At 35.7% G+C, this 20,618-nt stretch overlaps 1 protein-coding gene across 1 annotated transcript in view; it reads right to left on the reverse strand.

The window, feature by feature from the left end:
• The window catches only part of Sema3e (semaphorin 3E), a 244,915-nt gene that overhangs the window by 88,613 nt on the left and 135,684 nt on the right, over window positions 1-20,618 (reverse strand). The window contains exon 2 of the mRNA XM_055613028.1: window positions 14,776-14,936. Within this exon, the coding sequence (XP_055469003.1) occupies window positions 14,776-14,936 (161 nt within the window). The remainder of the gene's footprint in view (window positions 1-14,775; window positions 14,937-20,618) is intronic.

Genomic DNA, 20,618 nt, shown 5'->3' on the forward strand with positions numbered 1-20,618 from the left:
TTATTGATTGTTTGTTGCTCTTAGAGCCTGTGCTGTTGGTGTTCTGTTCAGGAAGTTGTCTCCTGTGCCAGTGAGTTCTAGGCTGTTCCCCACTTTTTTTTGCAACTGATTGAGAGTATCTGGTTTTATGTTGAGGTCCTTGATCCACTTGGACTTTAGTTTTGTGCAGGGTGATAAATATGGATCTATTTTCATTTTTCTGCATGTAGACATCCAGTTGGTCCAGCACCATTTGTTGAAGATGCTGTCTTTTTTCCATTGAATGGATTTGGCTTCTTTGTCAAATATTGAGTATTCATAGGTGTGTGGGTTTATTTCTGGGTCTTCTATGCAGTTCCATTGATCCTCCTTTCTGTTTCTATGCCAATACCATGCAGTTTTTATTACTGTTGCCCTGTAGTACAGCTTGAGATCGGGAATGGAGATACCTCCAGATGATCTGTTGTTGTACAGGATCGTTTTGGAGATTCTGGGTTTTTTTGTTTCTCCATATGAAGCTGAGAATCTTTTTTTCAAGGTCTGTAAAGAATTGAGTTGGTATTTTGATGGGAATTGCATTGAATCTGTAGATTGCTTTTGGCAGGATGGCCATTTTCACAATGTTAATCCTACCAATCCATGAGCACGGGAGATCTTTCCATCTTCTGAGATCTTCTTCAATTTCTTTCTTCAAAGACTTGAAGTTTTTCTCAAACAGGTCTTTCACTTGCTTGGTTAGAGTCACACCAAGGTACTTTATGTTATTAGTGGCTATTGTGAAGGGTGTTGTTTCCCTAATTTCTTTCTCAGCCTTTTTGTCTTTGGTATACAAAAATGGTTCCAGAAAACAAGCTGGAGTAGCCATCCTAATATCTAATAAAATAGACTTTCATCCGAAATTAATCAAAAAAGATAAGGAGGGCCACTATATTCTCATCAAAGGAAAAATCCAACAAGAGGACATCACAATTTTGAATATCTATGCCCCAAATACAAGAGCACCTATATTCGTAAATGAAACAATATTAAAGCTTAAATCATACATTGATCCTAATACCTTAATAGTGGGAGACTTCAACACCCCACTCTCATCAAGGGACAGATCAACCAGACAGACACCAAATAGGGAAATAAAAGCACTCACAGAATCCCTAAATCAAATGGACCTAATAGACGTCTACAGATCTTTTCACTCAAACTCAAAAGAGTACACCTTCTTTTCAGCACCACATGGAACCTTCTCCAAAATAGACCATATAGTTGGTCACAAAGCAAGCCTCAACAGATACAAAAGGATTGAAATAATCCCTTGTATACTATCTGACCACCATGGACTAAAGCTGGACATCAACAACAACAGAAACAACAAAAAGCCGACACGCACATGGAAACTGAACAACTTACTACTCAATGACAGCTGGGTCAAGGAAGAAATAAAGAAAGAAATTAAAGACTTTCTGGAATTCAATGAAAATGAAGGCACAACATACCCAAATTTATGGGACACATTGAAAGCAGTGCTCAGAGGAAAATTTATAGCACTAAGTGCCTACAAGAAGAAATCCGTAACATCACATACAAACAACTTAATGGCCCAACTGAAAACCCTAGAAAAAAAAGAAGCAGATACACCCAAGAGGAGCAGACGGCTGGAAATAATCAAACTAAGGGCAGAAATCAATCAATTAGAAACAAATAAAACTATTCAAAGAATCAATGAAACAAAAAGCTGATTCTTTGAGAAAATCAAAAAGATAGACAAACCCTTAGCCAAACTAACTAAAAAGCAGAGAGAAACTATCCAAATCAGCAAAATCAGAAAGGAAAATGGGGACATAACTACAGACACTGAGGAAATCCAAACGATTATTAGGTCATATTACAAAAGCCTATATGGCACAAAATTTGAAAATCTAAATGAAATGGATAACTTTCTTGACAGATTCCATCTACCAAAATTAAGTCAAGATCAGGTAGAAAGACTGAATAGCCCTATATCTCCCAAGGAAATTGAAGCAGTCATTAACAGTCTCCCCTCCAAAAAAAGCCCTGGACCAGATGGCTTCAGCGCAGAATTCTACAAGACCTTCAAAGAAGTACTAACACCAATTCTCCTCAAATTATTCCACAAAATAGAAATAGAAGGAACACTACCAAACTCATTCTATGAAGCCATAGTCACCTTGATACCTAAACCACACAAAGATCCAACAAAAAAAGAGAACTTCAGACCTATCTCTCTTATGAACATTGATGCAAAAATACTCAATAAAATACTTGCAAACCGAATCCAAGAACACATCAAAGATATCATCCACCATGACCAAGTAGGCTTCATCCCAGGAATGCAAGGGTGGCTCAACATACGGAAATCCATTAATGTAATCCACCACATAAACAAAATGAAGGAGAAAAACCACATGATCATCTCCTTAGATGCTGAAAAAGCATTTGACAAAGTCCAACACCCATTTATGTTTAAAGTCTTGGAGAGATCAGGGATACAAGGCACATACCTAAAGATAGTAAAGGCAATATACAGCAAGCCTATAGCCAACATCAAACTCAATGGAGAGAAACTTAAATCAATCCCACTGAAATCAGGGACAAGACAAGGCTGCCCACTCTCTCCATATCTATTCAACATTGTACTTGAAGTCCTAGCCAGGGCAATAAGACAACTAAAGGAGATCAAGGGGATACAAATCGGAAAGGAAGAGGTCAAAGTGTCACTATTTGCAGATATGATAGTATACATGAGCGACCCCAAAGATTCAACCAGAGAACTTCTTCAGCTGATAAACACCTTCAGCAAAGTGGCAGGATACAAAATCAACTCAAAAAACCAGGTATCTTTTCATCAGACAGTATTTCTCCTGCTTTTATCCCTCATGGCATTCCTGTTTATACAAACACTACAATGATTTATATACTTAATTTTATCTCTCTTGCTAGGACTACAAGGAACAAAGCCTGTCAATGTCAGTTGGACCAATGCTTTAGACAGTCTATTTATTCGGTGTCTGATGATTGGGACCTTTATCACATTCTTTATAATGACAATCCAGCTTTAAAAAAAATCTTATTGTGAACTCCTAGAGATACAGTTCACAGACATGAAAATACCTTAACAAAAGTGAAGTGAAAAGTAAAAATTTCCATGTTTATCATGGAGGAAATGCTGTAACATAGTCACAATGACCCTAGCTTTCAAAGATTGGTAAGATCTTTCTCTCTCTCTCTCCCTCTCTCCCTCTCTCTCTCTTTCTCACAATCAAAAAGAAAATGATCAAACCATTCTAATTGAAGAGAGTGGAAAAAAGATTGGCCTTTAAACATTACAGCAAAGTCCAATGCATAAGAATTTTTTCCTCAAAGTTTTGTTGTTCTGGTTTCGTTTGGAGGGTTTTTGTTTGCATATTTTAATAGTTTAATATGCTCAAGACTTTAGCCAAAGTTAACTGGGTGACAAAATAAGACAAAGCGACTTCCATGAAAATAGAGTTATATTTTTAAAGTCATTGTGTGTAAATGCTCTGCCAAGCTAGTAAGGAAAATCATTTCCTTCATTTGTTTTGGCAGTCAGGATGTCTTTTGGTTCTATTCCACAGTTTCGCATCCAAAAAAAGAACCATAAAACTAAGTTATTTGTTCTTCACAAAACATTTTTAAAGGCAGTTAAACAACAGGGTGTAATGTTGTTTCCAAATTCTCTGGACTAAAAAAAGTACAAAACGTAAAAGGTTAAATACACATCATTTTATCACTATACTTCTGCTGTGTAACTCAGTCACCCCCACTGCACATTAACAGCCATTTACTGTTCTTGCACATCGCAGAGGGGGAAAATAAGATGAAATATAAATTAAATTACTAAGTCATTTTTCTGGGCTCCCTATTGAGTTTCATAATTATACCAGGATTAAGGATTTAACAGCTTACTCTTGTAAGATGCTCAGATTTAGTGGACCAAAAACAAATTAACAAAGATAGGATCATTTAACTGTGTAAAAATGTCCATTTTACTTAAAAATACATAAAACAATTCAGGTGGCATAAATTAGCTTCATGGACTATAAGCACACAGCTATGACACTATTATGATTTCATGTGATGCTATCTTCAGATTTCCAATATTCGGACAATAAATGCTTTATAATTTGATTTAACTTTCTGTATTTTTATCTATGTATAATAACAGGAACCCTTACTATAAATTTAAATTATACATGTCATAAATATCATTAAAAGCAAAAAATATGTTTGAATAAAACACATTAAAATAATCCTAATGGATTATAAATGGTAGTCTTTAACCTCACACACATTATCACTCCTAAGGTTTATGCCTTTGCACTTAATTATAATGACTGTTATTATGCAAGTTGTTTATAAGTCAAAATTATGATCTTTTGTGCTCTAGATAAAATCAATACTTGGAAGGCTTATTCTCCAAAGTATTTGGGCTCAAGCAGAATGTACACATTATACAAACATCAATGGCCTGGTAAATGCCCCCGTTTATGCATAAAACTTTCTCAATTGCTATCATTAATGTGAATTACCCTCTAAAAATTCATATGCAAATTATATTTTAATGTTTTTTTTCCACTCAGTCAGAAACTACATTTTAAACTCCCAGATTATTTTTGACCTTGAATGAATGAGGAAATTGTGTATAGTCTTTTTCAATAGCATTTTCTAAGGACCGTCATATCTACAGATCCAAATTAAGTAACGTAATTTTAGTGCAAAATCAGCAAAATGATTTAGACAGCAAAATATGTCTCCAAAGGTTTTTTTTTTGGTTTTTTTTGTTTTTTTTTTTTGACTAAAAGCTTAATACAGAAGACTAGTTACGTTATGGCTTAATAAAATTGAGTTCTTATGAAGAAAATGTCTATTTCTGATATTTTATAGGATAGAAAAACAAGATTTTTATGCTTTAAACTAAAATTGATATTATCCAGACAGTAGTTTTGTTTTGAAGGAATTCATTGTAATTGTCTTCCAGGCACAGACTACCAAGGGAGGTAAAGACAGATAATCCATCTGTTACCTGGGGTTGAATGCTGGAGCTTCCTGGGGCTGTCAGCTCTGAGATGATAAGTAATGAAAGGTAATGAAGTTCCTTGTTAGTTCCTTACACTGTCATCACCAACAAACAAACTATTCCATCAGTTCTTAAACACTGCTAAGCTAAATGGCAGCTCAGCAAAGCAAGAAAGAACCAAAGGAAGCTACCTCATTACCAAAGAAGCCTGATGGCACACTGAGGACCAGGAGGAGACAGGTAATTACTGAGATCTAGGGATGGAGTGCAATGGGAAGAGCTGGAGTTTCTAGGGAAGAAGTGCCTGGTTTCATATTCTAACCACTACTTACTAGCTTCATATCTCTGGTTTCTCTCCTTTTTTTTTTCCTTCCACTTATGCAGTATGTTGCTGCTGCCATAAGTAAACTCCAATTCTAACTGTGCTTTGCTCATTGTCAAGATGTTCCAGCCACGTATACACTGACTATAAGACTGAGTGCCAGCAGCAGGGCAGTCAGTTTTCCTTGGGAGCCGCTCTCAGCGACATTCCCATTTTCTTTCTGTTCACCTTTGGCCTTGCCTTCTAAATTTTTCTTTAAATGTCAGTGACAAGATGATGAGATCAGAGTTGAAATCTTAAAATCTGACAGCATTTTTTTTGGGCGGGTAGATATTTTAGAGAGAATGATAGACAAATTTCAGCAGAGTTCTCGGAAAAAGTAAACAGAATTATAGATTGAAAGTTTTAGAATGAAGAGAAAGATTTAGCATGAGGCCTCACTATTATTTTTCAGTGAAAGGTAAATTTGCTTCATGAATATGACAAAAATAGACCAGCATGATAATTAAAAGTTAAAGACCATTATTACATGCTCTGGGAAGTATAATGAATAAAGCAGATTTTTTTTAAAAAACAATGGCAATTTCTAAAAACCACTTAACACACTATGCCTATTATCATTATAATATGATGATATCTTAATATCATATGATCATTAGCTGTTTACAAATATGCAGTTAAGAAATTACTGTCACAAGTAAAATAGCATTATTATTCAGTATTCAGCCAGGAAGCTGAATAAGATGTGGGGTAGTATTAGCAGAAGATAGACAAAACTAACTAAAGGAAGGATAGAAAATACTTAAAAAAAGAGAGAGATAAAGTGGTTTTGACAATTAAAACAATAAGATGCGTAGGCTTAGATTTTTCACCTAACCTACTTTGTTTAGGGTTCTTAAATGCTTCTACCTCCCTTCCACCGACTGACCAGAGGTACAGAGGTACGGGAGAAAGGTTATTAGGAAAAGGGGGTTGTAGACCTTTTTAGAAGTAGTTCTTTTGGATGAGTCCACCCTTTGTTGTCCAGATACCAGCAGTCCAGTCCAAAGATCAACACGAACCAGCAAGCCGAAGCAGCACAATTCAGAAGATCAGGACAATTCAGCAAATGCCACAAGACTCAGTTGGATTGCCCTGAGAAGTTCTTTTAACAGGTCTCTCTGCTAAGTCAAGTGTCAAGCGATGTTTCACCGTCTGTGGGCTTCCATATATCTCCTCTCCTCAGAGTCCCCTCACGGATGTTCGCAGCCAGCCACAGTCATGCCCCTTGTACAAGAGAGCTCACAGCAGAGTACCGTGTGCACTCTCATGAGCGAGCCTCCAGCAAGACATCACGTGCTTTCTTACAAGACAGCGTCTACCAAAACATCACATGACTCAACTGAGTCTTCAAAGAAATCAGAAACTTCCACTTCGGAGATTTTCAAGAGAGCAGTGATGATTAATGGGGTAATTTTAGACTTAGCAATGTATGCACTTTCATTCTTTCAGTGTCTATGTGCATTAGTTACTTCTCTGTTTCTGTCATAAAACATCATGACAGAGGCAACTCATAGACGGAATAGTTTAATAGGGGCTTACAGTTTTAGAAGAACAAGTCTGTCACCATGGTGTGGGTGAAGAACATGGCAGCAGGGAGGCAGGCATGGAGAGGGAGCCACTGAGAGCTTACATCTTGACAGACAGACAGCAGGGCAGAGCGCATTCACTCTTCCTCCAACGAAGCCATACTTCCTGATGCTTTAGTTCCGCTAACTAGAAGCCAAGTGTTCAAACACAGGAGTCTATGGAGGCCATTCTCGTTAAACCACTACACTTTGTTATTTGAGTTACCTGCATCTTCAGAGATGGACCTAACACAGGACCTACTATCTAGACTGACAAGTACACAGTCAATTTTAAACAGTATGGGAATCAAAATCATAAAGAACAAGAAAAGGCTAAGGAACCTTCTGTGATTCTAGTAAAAAGAAAGAAATAACAGAAGAGGAGAAAGAAAGAGAGTTTGGAGATTTTTTTAAGGGGAAATTAGAATACATAGTGATGAGAAGAATGAAAGGGTAAATAGAAGCAGTTTGATTGCCTAAGTGTTGGTATAGCCAAGCTGAGGTTAAGGTTAAAAAGCAGGTAAGAGTAGGTCATGAGAAATGGTTATTCTGGGAAATTCACTCTAATTTTACTCAGAAATCTTAGAAAACTTTCTCTCTCAATAATCATATTTTAACATTTTCCTTTGCAATCCTATATGCTTATCATATATGTATATATGTGTGTATTACTGGACTTTCAACATGTAACAGATGCTCACAGGTCACCAAACATTTAAGAAATCCTACACAAAAGTGCATTTGCTTGATTTTTATAGAGGGGAATGTAAGAATACAAAGAACAAACACGTGTAGTTGTTTATGACTTTATTGTCAGTACTCTGGGAGACAGAGGCAGGCAGAGCTCTGTGATTTTGAGGCCAGCCTGGTGTACAAAGTATGTCCTAGACAGCCAGGTCTACACAGAGAAACCCTGTCTCGAACACACATATTCATATATATATTATTTATTTATATATAAATTATAAAGAAAGGTAAGCAAAGGGAGGTTCATATCACGTACAAAAAAAATTGTCACCTTATAGAAGAAGAGGGAGCATCTCTGAGTAATAAAAGAGAAGGGAGAAAGAGCCTCACAGAAATGTTCGGTTGGCTGCCGACAGTGAGGACCAAGGAGAAGTTTGATGGTTTCAATGTTCTGACTGAAGATTAGGAGTTACTCATCTTCCCCGAGAGATCATCGAGGCTAATTTATACTGACACATTCCTCTTGACTCCTGGCTATAGTCACCACGGGCAGCACTGACCCTCACCCCGGGTCAATAATCAATACTTGTAATCACATCCCATAGGGCTCTGTACAGACCCTAATTTGACCTCACCCTACTAAATGTCTCAAATCCTTGTGTTAAATGATCTGGAATACTATTTACAAAGTTCCTCTTAACCTTGCTTTGCTCCCCTTTTACCTTCTCTCTCTAATTAAGACCAGATCTCTCCTTGAGACCATGGCTCCCCTACCAACTGTCTCCAGTGATGGTGGCTTTCTTCCTTTGGAAAAGATATTTTCATTGACTTTTTTTTGCCTCTTATGTCTAAATTTTCAAAAATTTACTCGATAAAATCTTGAAATATAGCTGTGAGGAAAAACCCTCCTTTCGTATAACCACAGCCATACCATCCCTACTCTCTTATAGTCATGTCACATCATGCTTTGGTGTTCCATCTTAATGGGAAATTTTCTCTATTTTACATTCTTGTCTTTCTCTTCAGAAACATGACTTATCACCCATTATACCAGGCAACGAGTGCCAAATCTCTAACTGTGTCAATGATCTGTTTTTCCATATCAACCTTGCCCATGCACACTGACTTTATTCTGCTCTGTAGTCTAGAACAGTAGCCACAAGCCACAGCTGGTTATTGAGCCTTGAAATACAGTGTGTTATCAAGTTTTATTTTTCTAGAAAACTTTTTCTGACCATCCTACTCTCTAAGTCATTCTCTATACTTTATTCCCCTAAGCTGCTTTATTTTCCATTTGGTACTTATCACATATGATATTATAAAATGGCATTTCATTTTCCTACTATACATTCTAAGTCTTACACTGTATATGATCCACACTAATGTTGTCAAAATTATAATCACATGAATCAAAAACTTAAAATGGAAATTGCAGCTCCGAAGAAAATAATGTATTCATGAAGAGATACATGAATCAAGAGAAATGTTGAAACACATGTGGATCATGGAGACCAATGGGAAATGTGGATGATTTTGCAGATAACTGACACCTCACACACAAATAGAGGAAGAATTTAGCAAAGTTACCTGTGGGTACCATCTCTTACACGTGACATTCATCTATCATTAAGTAAGTGATTCAATTTCTGCATGCTTACTTTGGATGCTTTCGTATATTTGTGTAGCAGGGGATGCTTTCTAGCCTGATCTTAGTAGCACTAGTAAAGCCAAATACTAGAATGCACTCAATATCATTTGACAAGGGAATAACAAGGTATGCTCTATTTACATGACGGAATCTATTCCACTGTCTCAGAGTGAATAATAACTGTACCTAATATCTATTGTATACTCCAAAACCTCCCATGGTCTTTGACCAAAATTAACAAATCTCATATACTCACAGAGGACTAATATTTGCCTCTTACAAGTGTAGCACAGAAGCCCAAGAAAGTGAAGGGATTCACACAGTGTTATATCTACAGAGTCAGAATTTGAGCTTGAAAATCAGAGCTATGCTCCCTGGTTGTCATTCCATCTCTAACAGCAAGGAACTAATAAGAATGACGAATAGGATTAAATCTATAAAATAACATTAAATGAAAGAAAGCAAGAAACAGTCCTGGAAATTACAATTCATAATTGCATGTCTTTATTCATTGCTAAAATTACCTGTTCCAATAGATGCAGTGTATAGAGAGCATATAACAAAATAATTCTGACAACTAAAAACAAGGGAAAGTATCTTCTTTGCTTGGCAGAAGATGGAGAAGTAGAGAGAAGATAAATATAGTCACCCATGTAATGTGATTGGTGATACCCTTGTTTGAGGTGGCTAGTGGTTATTATCACATGATCTGTGGCAGCGGTTCTCAACCTGTGTGGGCTGAATGACCCTGTCACAAGGACCACATTTTATATCCTGCATATCGGACATTTACATTACAATTCATAAATGTACCAAAAATACAGTTGTAAAGTAGCAGAGAAAATAATTTTATGGTTGGGGGTCACCATAACATGAAGAACAACATTATTAAAAGGTTGCAGTATTAGGAAAGTTGAAAACCACTGCTCTAAGGTATTTGAGCTACTTGTTTAGTTGTATATGTCAATTTTATTATGTCTTAACTATATTAAAATTACGAAATGAAGAAGTAAGATGTGCTAATAAAAATAGGCATTGGGTATATTTTCCAAACTACTTGATCTAAAGAACAATAGAAGGGATGTGGCTTATAAGGTAGATCTAAGCTAGGCTATGTGTTGTTGTTCATGATGGTAGTGTTAATAGGAGAGTCTAATCCTGTATATAAATGAGTAGATTGGCTTGGGGTAATACTTTTTCTTGGGGAATATCTGACAATATCTGGAGATATTTATTTTATTATTAAGACATTGGGGATTATTTGTATAATATTGGAGTTAATTTTCTGTTGTGATGAAACACCATGATGAAAAGAAGCTTATAGAAGGAAAACATAATTTGGGTTTACGGTTCCAGAATAAGAATGCATCATGGTGATGAGTCATTGCAACAGGCAGATATTGTGTGCAGAGCAGGAAGCTGAGAGATTACATCTTAACTGCAAGAAAGAAATAGAGAGACTAAGAGAGACAGAGAAACAGAGACAAAAAGACAGAGAGAGACAACTGAAAGTAACAGTAGGGTACATAGTCTCAAAGTCTGCCCCAGCGACATACTTCCGCAGGAAAGCTCCCCCTCCTAAGCCTTCCCAGATAGCTTCGATATCTGGGGACTAAGCCTGAGCTTCTGGAGGACATTTCTCATTGACACCACCACACATGCTATTGGTATTTCCTAGGTAAAGACCAGAAGAGCAGTTCAACATGCTAAAACACACAGAAAACTATCTCTTGGAGCAGAAATTGTTCAAGATATCAGAAGGCTTTTCCTAATGTTAGAAACCAGGACTAGAAAAGCAAAGCAGAAAGCACTGAAAATATGACTGTAAACACTGATCCAGACAGAAAGTCAGTGGGAGAGTTTGCCCGTGAAAATACCACTTAGATTTTCAGAACTGACCACTGAAGAGCCCTACTCATGCTAAGCCCATTCATTTTAAACAGCTGCTCTGTGAACCACTCTTCACTGTAAACAGAAACTACTGAACAGAGCTTACTGGGTTACTGACAGTTGTATTGCTAAACATTTAAGTGAAAGAGGCAGAACAAGTACAGGATAAGAAATGTAAGGAAGAAGTTACTACATTAGAGCTGAGTAAGCATAAACCCGCAAATTCCTAGTGCTCGGTCCCTGCTGTAGACCTTTGTAATGTTGACATTTACGTTAGAATTAACTACATTGAGAAGGCCCTAAAGGACATGCAGGCCTTAAGCACCACAAAAATCAAGATATTTCCTTTAGTACAGAAAAGATCTTCAATTTAATAGTGTTATAAATCACTTTCATTGGTATCCTTGCTAGGTGCACCCTGAAGCTCAATGGCCTCGTGCTACTCTATTACCTCCCTGGAAGTTAGTTCATAAAACCCCAGTATGCTCCAGGTCCCCTACTCTCATATTATTTTCGTGGGTCATTTCCTTCATAAAATCTCATCTTCTGGCACTGAAGGCCTGAGGGCACAATTAAGCCAAAACAACAAATGAGAAATTCCAAAAAAGATCCAATTTTCCCTACTCGAAAGGGGAATCACATCAGAGTAGGGGCTGCTGTGTCTTGATCTCTCCATTTGCATAGAAAACCACAGCTTAGAAAAGCTGGTGAGAGAGTCTGTGTCCTAAGGCAGCAGTTCTAATGCTCAGGACCTTTCTATGAGAGGGCCTGATCCAGTCCAAAGATTATACTACTAAGAATTGTGCAATACAAATAGCACTTGCATTATGAAAGGCTAGAAGGGAACATCGTCTTCTAAATTAGAAATTGTTTTTCACTTTTGAAAACTGTTTTTATCTCATTGATGGGGGTGGAGGCATTTCATAGAATGTTTGTGGAGTTAGAGAACAGCTCTAGGGATCAGTTTTCCCTTATGCCAAGTGCTTCAGAAACAACTCATGATGTGAGGCTTGTGCCATAAACACTTATACCTGTTATGACACCCCCTCAGTCCACACACTAGCAACTTTAATAGATACTGATCTTCAATATTATATTGATTAATTTTGTTTTTTTCTCAATTCCATACATGAATAAAATCTATTCTGATTACTTTCCCCTACATCCTCTCTGATCTCCTATTGGTCACAATCAGGACCTCTCTTCCCATCCCTACTACCGACTTTCCAAGATTCATCCATCACTTTTGGTTTGGTCTCGTGACTACCTAGTTTAACAAGGGACATCTAGGTGCACTGAATTCCACTGGAGTCTGATGAGATCACAGTGGAGACCCAACTTCAGACAATGAGTCCCACTTTCTCTGAACCTGTCACGAGTAGATTGTTCAGCAGTGGACAGTAGGGCCTTTGAGTTTCTATGCCATCAATGCTTGGATTTAATTTATTTTTTGCCTCAACATTAGATGTTCCATCATAGAAGATCTGAGTAAATAGACATTTTATTACTGAGAGTACTTAGAAAGAGACTGAGATGTAAAAGAGACCATACAATAAGTGATAGAATAATCCACAGAACTTAACTAGAAGTCATGTGCATGTATCTGGATCCATGTACAAAAGCTCTTGGAGAAGAAGAGAGAAGTCAATTATTTAATGTCAAGTGAGTACCTCTGGATGTCCACAAGTGGTCAGTTCTGAAATAATGTACATAACAGTAGCTTTATATGGACTGACGCCCTTCTTTCTTTTCCTATGAATACAAAATCCAAAACCTGTGTACTCTTCTTTTGCATTGATATATTTGGTGTTTGAATTTGGGCAGAATCTGTTAACTTTAAAGAAGTTATTATTATTTATAATTATGTATATATAATTTTTCTTTTATATAATATAAAATATATTTGTTATTTCTATATATTTTATTTGTATATTTATATATAATTTTATATATTATTTATATTTATACTATATAAATGTTATTATATATATAAATCAAAGTTAACTTTGATTTTTTTTTCTCAGAACAGATAAAGAGGATATGATTCAGAAAAATGTCAGACTAAAGCCAGAAAGAACAGCTGAACCTCCACATATGTGAGAGGCCCAAAGGATGCTCCAAGTAGCATATGATCTATTATTTTTAAATAAATCTAAAGATCCCTTAGATTATTGTGATATAAAGCTCCTTACTGGTGGGTCGAAAAAGAAAAACAGTGTAAGAAACAAAAACTAAAACATGATAAAAAGTCCAATTTTTCTTTTCACAACAAGAATGTTGCAGTATGAGAAGAAAGGAGAAAGAAAAAAGAAAGAAGTAATTGGGGAAGGAAGAGAAATTAAGATGTTATGAACTATCTTCGTGGTTCTAATAGTTCTAACAAGTGATTCTTATTTAATCAAAAATTTCTGTCTTTGAATATAGGGAAGGTGGAGGACAGGCCACGCATTGCAGACGGTAGGTAATGCAAAGGTCACTGAATTTCTCTACTGAAAAAGGAGAAAGCAAGTCTTTGTCTCCTCAAAAATCACCAGATGCTACACGCATCCAAACAGCGGCTCTATCCATGGAGAACTGTACACAAATGGTAGCTTTCGTATTTTCAGGGGGATGAGGAAGGCTGTGGTTGAGCCAAGCACCTTATGAGTGCTAATTATACGTTCTCCCATTAAGCGCTGGCCCCATTTCCTAGTGCATGAATCTTACACAAAGGTAAAAAGAACTTGAAGAAACAGCAAAACATTTTAAATTATTTCCTGTAGGAATTAGAACTTGGCAAAGACTGGGGGAATGCTGCTTTTTGTCATTTTTTTTTTTAATTTTAAAGATACAGACTTGGCCCATTTTGATGAACATAAAAATGAAACATAAACAAAGTGGATTATTTCATATGCATACTAATGCCAAAAAAACTTTATGATTTAAGTTTCTTCATGTTTCATGTAAAATTGATACAACTCTGAACCCAATTCTCTTTTGTATAAACTGCTTTCCTTCCCACAGTTAACCATTTCCAACTTATGATTTTAATTTTTGTTTGTTTGTTTGTTTGAGAAAGAGTTTGTCTGTAGCCCTGAATGTCCTGAAACTTGCTCTATAGACCAGGATGGCCTTGAACTCATAGAGATCTGCCTGCCTCTGCCTCTTGGGTGCTGGATTTAAAGGTGTGTGCCAGCATTGATCTTACTTTAATATTCACCAAGTTTAAGGAGCATCTGTGTAATGATATTGCCAAGAAGAGTACAATTATAACTGATATTACAGGTCCATATTGGGTGTGGGAACAATACAGCCCAGAGGTACTGTTATTAATCCATGATGCTCCAACTTATTCCTCAAGACAGTTAAAGGTCACTCACTATGCAAAAACATCAAATCACAAGAAAAGTGTCTCTCTGAAAACATTGATGTGATATGCTAGAAAATTCATATATTAAGCTTTACAACCTTCCTCCAATTGTTTTCTTTACAATGAAGATCTTATTTCAATTAGGTAATCATTATAAAGTTTAAAGTGGTAGAAACACAGTGGGGGAAGAATGTTCTCTAACACCCTCTCTTTCGTTTCAAACACCTGGCATTTCAGTACCTCTCTGTAGCCATCACTGATTCGTTCCAAGTTCAGGGAATAGACAAGGTCTCTGCCTCCCACAAAGAGCCGCTCTTGATACTCATCCAAAAGCATCGTATGGAGGTCCAGAGATGCAAAGGGGCTGTGAAATATCGCCGTCCTGTTCAGATCCAAGAGTTCTGAAATGCAAAGAGAGGCCTGCACTAAGTACATCAGAACACTTGGGGCTATCTGTAACACTTTCCCCAAAGCCCAGTTTTCATGTTGGCTTCATCCATATAAATCCTGAAACCGAGTTATTCAAAGAGAATGAAAAATATGTACTCATGCCTCAGTATCCGCACGGATTTTGACCTGGCTATCCCAGCAGTATAATGTCATGATGCCCCAAGTCCTTTACATAAAATGTGACTGTCTTTACTTATAACCAAAGAGTATTCTTTCTTATTCTTTAAGACATCTCTAGATTCTTAAGCTACTTAACACAAAGTAAATGCTTTGTGAATTGCTTTTCTACCTTATTGTTTGTGGAATAATGAGAAAAAAGTCTTTTTACGTTCAGGATACGTATGATGCTTAAAAAAAAGAAAAACCAAAAAACAAAACAAAACTTTATGCCCAAAGTTGAATCTGTGGAATCAGGACCCACAGGTATGAGGAAGTGACTGACTGTAGAGTCATATGACCTATATTTTAATGTGTGAACATTAAGATGTTTATTAGCTTATTAATCTGAAGATCTAAACCAAATGTATTCCTAAGGTATTTTTGAATGCTTTTAAAACATGGACAAATTTATCAATAACAATTAGTTACTGTACACTGAAATATTTAAAAAGTCATTGTAAAGCTTCTCTTTGTATAGCAAGATGTAACATCCACACTAAAAATGTGCACAAGTGTGCCTAGTTAGTCCTAACGGATACCACCTCAGAAAATCCTATCCGAATCAAACTGCACAGCCCTGGCAACCATCAAGTTGTAATCACAACTCTGATTATTCTGAAAACCCACTGGGGATCCGCTTTCCACAGTTGTGATTCAGGCTATCTTCACGCATTCTTGTCTATGTTAGAAATTACAAACAATATATTTCGGGTACATATATTAAATTTAAGAAATCAGAATCTGGCAAGGTCTCATGTGTACACTTGTTTGTTGGCGGTATGATCTTTAATTTCATATGGCAGTTTAGTACTTAGGACTTCTGAATTGATATATGAGAGCTTTTGGTGATGAGGGGGAATATTGGCCCCAAGACCAGGCAGAGAAGAGAAGAACTGCTGAAGTCGCCTTGGGAAATAGTGAAAAAAGAAATTCCTCATCCTGAGGAATTTAATACCAAACAACTTAAACAGTATGTGAGTCTAGCTGACTAGAACACTGAAGCACAAACACTAAATAAAAGTATGAATTATATTCCATATTTTGCATCTGAAACATGAAACATTTCCTCTCTATTAAGAATCCAGTAGGCAGAGGGCTTGAGAGATCAAGGCCTGCCTGGGCTACTTAATGAGACTTATTTCAAATAAACAAAATGAGAACAATATACTGAAGACGAGTGTGTTCCTTATCCTGTTATCTGCTCAGCAACCTTGTATGCTCAAAATCCTGTTGAGTAGAGTTATCTTTAAATCTTTGTTTTAAATTAAGCAGTATTGCTAGATTTAAAAATCCTGCATCAACATCACATTTGAGATATTGAACCATTTGGTCAAAGTAGCAAAGCTTAGACTAAATCTTGAGGGTAGCGCCGAAAGAGTATCAGACATTTTATTGGGAGAGAAGAAAAACTGAAATTAAAAAGAAATTAGATAGAGGCCCTTGAATTGCAGAAAAAAAGTCCCAATTAATAATTTTTAGGTTAAAAGTCATACAGGCATTCACAAATTAGAAAAGCACACTTTAGGATTCAATATTAGAAATATAGAGCAAAGCGCTCAGCTGCCATTATACTTTAGTCTTTATAAATGAAAGCTCATCAGTTCATATGAGCCCTGAGAAGTGGAGTCTTTTCCATAAAAATTTTCCAGGTAGTCTGATTACTTGCTGATATTTTCCATTTCTGTGAATCACAAAATTTTTATCTTAAATGGGTAAGTCAAAGGAAGAATGACCACATATTTGTATCAACATGTTTAAGACCATAGAGTTGTCAAAAGGGGTGAGAGGCAAAGCTCAGGAAATTAAACTCTTGGAAAATCAATGAAATAGATGAAAGGATTCTGTTATGAGGTCCCTTGCTGAACTATTATCACAGTTTAATGGATAAAGCCAAGATTGTTTACTGAAAATGTGGAATTGAAATGAGAACCTATGAGGCTATTTCCTGAGTTAAGTCCATCTGCGGAGATTCTTGTTTGCTTGTGGATGACTTCATTAACACCCATTACCTCTGTATATAGGTACCACTGTACATGGATAAAAGAAAAGAAAGAATCGACTTCTATTTGTTATGAATTTCCACTTCTGCAAAGGTTATTAAAATTCTAAACAATTAAAGGTTCTTATTTATTTGTTAATAAGAACAGATGTTATTTGCTGTGTCACCAATTATCTTTTACTCTGATAAGATTAATCTATTCTCTGATACATTTTGCTTCTCTAGTGTCTTTTAAAACCCCAAAAATAGAAAGGTGAATTCATGCTACTGTGGGTAGAGATTGGACAAAGCAAAGCAAAAAACTGGAGCATGCATTAGCCAGTTGCAAATTACATACATGCTAATTTTCAATGATGTTTACTCTCTTCCTCAGTGAGCTACTGCATTGTAATAGTTTACATGATCATTGATGTTATTTTGCTAATGAAAAATCAGGCAGCCAAAGTTTAATATCTCCAAAGGTAAATTCTATTGCAAGAAAAAAAAAAAAAAAAACAGATTACCTATTCAAACATAACCAAAGCACAGCATACAGGTGCATTACAACCAAATTCTTACATCCAGAATCTAGAAACAAATTTTAATCATGAGTTTGTTCTCAGTTGCTTAGGTAACTTCGAACAAGCTTTAAAACTCTTTGGATTGCATTTCTCATATGTTTATTTTTTTCTACCTTCATAATTTTTAATTGATTGACTCAATTGCATTTTCACTGAGAAGGTGACAGTGCAGTATAAAAAAATAAACTAAACTTGTCACTGAATTAATAGCACACATGCATAACTCTTTGCTTAGGAATGGATGATATGGTCAGTAAATAAAGCCTATTTTCCTGCACTGAACCTTTCCAAAGAGAAATAGTTAAACTATTTTGTTGATAATATTTAAATGATTATATGATAACATGTGTTTTCTTTTTGATATTGTTACAAAAACTTGAAGATTATTTATCCTGACTCATTCATATTACCTCAAAAGAAATTGCTGCCAAAATAGCTACAATACATAAATCATAAAACGTCGTCACATCTTAGGCAACAAGTGAAAAATTTATTATATTTATGTAGGTACTTCCTGTAATAATTGCTAAGGGATTTTCATATTAAAAAAAAAAAAACTCCAGGGGTTATACACAATGTTCTTTAAACCTTTTTGTGTTTGGGAGAGGCCAAGTGCATGGAACACTTCAACTGTTCCTGGGACCAACACATGCAACACAGCTTCACCAGCTCTGGGTCCCTCTGCAGCTCGGGCTTGTCAGTAGACGTATCTTTGCAGAACCACCCTGGTAAGCAAAACACACCCTTACAGTGGTTTGTATTTTCTCACTCATTTTCACAAGCAAAACCCCCGATTTTTTTTTTTATCGTTATTCTTCTAAAATTTTTAGCAGGCCTTAAAGTGCTTCTTAATAAGTAGTCATATATCATCATCATCTTAGACTTTGTCAGGAAAAGTTAGCAGTATTGATTATAAATGAGGACGGATACAGTCATTCCATTATAGAATTGTGTTTTGAAAAGGATGTATGTATTTAATTTTATATTTACTCTATGTTAACTCGACTCTCCTACATTATTTACTTATTTAACTTACTTATTTTCCTATGGATCTGAAATTGCATATACAAATATTTTCAATTAACTTAATAAATATGTTTTTTAGATTAGCTAGGGAAAGAGGAAAACAACTTAAAGACAGACAATAGAAATTGCTACAACTGTTACATGTTCTTCTAGTATTTGACACATTGTGAAAAAATAAACTCTTTTCCCAAATTGACCCTAAGCTTCACTATACCCAAAGAAAAAGTCAGGGCAATACATCAACAGCAAAGCAGAACATCACAAAGTGCCAAGATTTAAAAGAAATTTCTCCTAGGGTAACCTGAAAAGGAATGTACAAAAATACCACAGGGATTTCCAATATGATAAAGAAATAGGGTGTCATGATCCATAACTGTTCCCACAGTCCTCAATGAAAACTGATTGTTCTATATCAAAATTCAGCCTACCAAAAGTAACTATACCACCACAGATGACTATGATATTTAGGAAAACAACTTTTGGAAAAATAAAAATGAAATAGGTAAGGCAAATCCTAGGACATAAAGCTAGATCTTGTGGCAACTAGATAATGAGAACAAGTCCATGTAATTGGTCTCCGAGGAAATGCTCCATCTTGGTTCTTTCTTATTTTCTTCCTTCTAAAGGTCAGTGTTCTTCGGTGTGCTGTTTCCGAAGTTTCTTCATTAATTTCCTCATGGCCAAATATCCCTGTTGTCCTCCAACTGAGTAATACTCATAACTGTATGATAATAATTTCTCTACTTCTCAATTCAACTTCTTAAGACAAATAATATAATTATGCTTCATATGTAGCTGGTTTTTTCCAGGTTGCTCTATTATCCTAATTGGCTCTAATTTCTCATGTGTAGTTAAGTGTGGACGTCATATAGTGAACAGTGTGGGCCTTTTGCTTATATGGCGCTAGAGCAGTCACTATGTTTCAGTTCCATAAGCAAACCTACTCGATGGCAAATGTCTTACAGCCTGCATTTCCATGAGACTGAAGAGGTTGACTTGATGTTTATAGATATTCAATACAATCTTATTGAATGTTGGATAACAAACCTCTGCTAAAATTGAAATCATATTTTTGTTTTATCAATCTGAGCTATCTTCTCTAATGCTAACTGGATTCTCAAGAGTCATTGACAGTGCTAGAGAAAAGAACAAGGGTGGGTCCCCATATCCAATCAGTCTACTTCATCTACATGCATTTGCCAGGAACTGAGTACGGTAGATTTGTAAAATGGGTATTCTAAACATAAAATCAGTCAGTAAGGAAAACTGTAAAGTTTGGTAAAGAGCAGAAAAAGTTACTAAACATTAAAGTATTTATATAAAGCACAGTGAAATTATTTACATACAAGCAAATTTATGGTATTTTTTAAATATTTTGAAAATACTATTTTAATGAAAGTATATTAGTTTGTGTTCTGTTAAAATCATTCTATATAATTAAACATAATTAATCTTACTAAGAAGTTAGTATAAAATAACAATTTTCTAGAATAAAAAATTAGAACAAGTGAAAATATGACTCTGAAATCCTATACAATTTTACTTATTTAAAATTTCTATAGTGAATATAAATAAATTAATTAAAATTATATCTCATAAAACATTTCATTTCTGCAATGAAATGTCTTTAAATTGGGCCTATCAAGGTCATAATAGGAGCTGATTCACATACATTGTTCACTGTCATTTATGAAGGGTCCAGCTCTATATCCCCTCATTTAATCAACATGACTGTATCTCAGGAAATAAACTATTTTCTACATGTAAAAATGGGAAGTTACAGTTATACAGTGCACAGCTGAGGTTAATTGGTTGGTTTTGGCACAAAATTTGAACAGGAGGAGAAGAGTTGATTGGAGAGTTTGGGGAATATGCATACACATATACAT

Source organism: Psammomys obesus, unplaced genomic scaffold (genome assembly GCF_907164565.1).
Source record: "Psammomys obesus unplaced genomic scaffold, mPsaObe1.curated_primary_1811, whole genome shotgun sequence".
In the NCBI taxonomy this organism is placed as follows: Eukaryota; Metazoa; Chordata; class Mammalia; order Rodentia; family Muridae; genus Psammomys; species Psammomys obesus.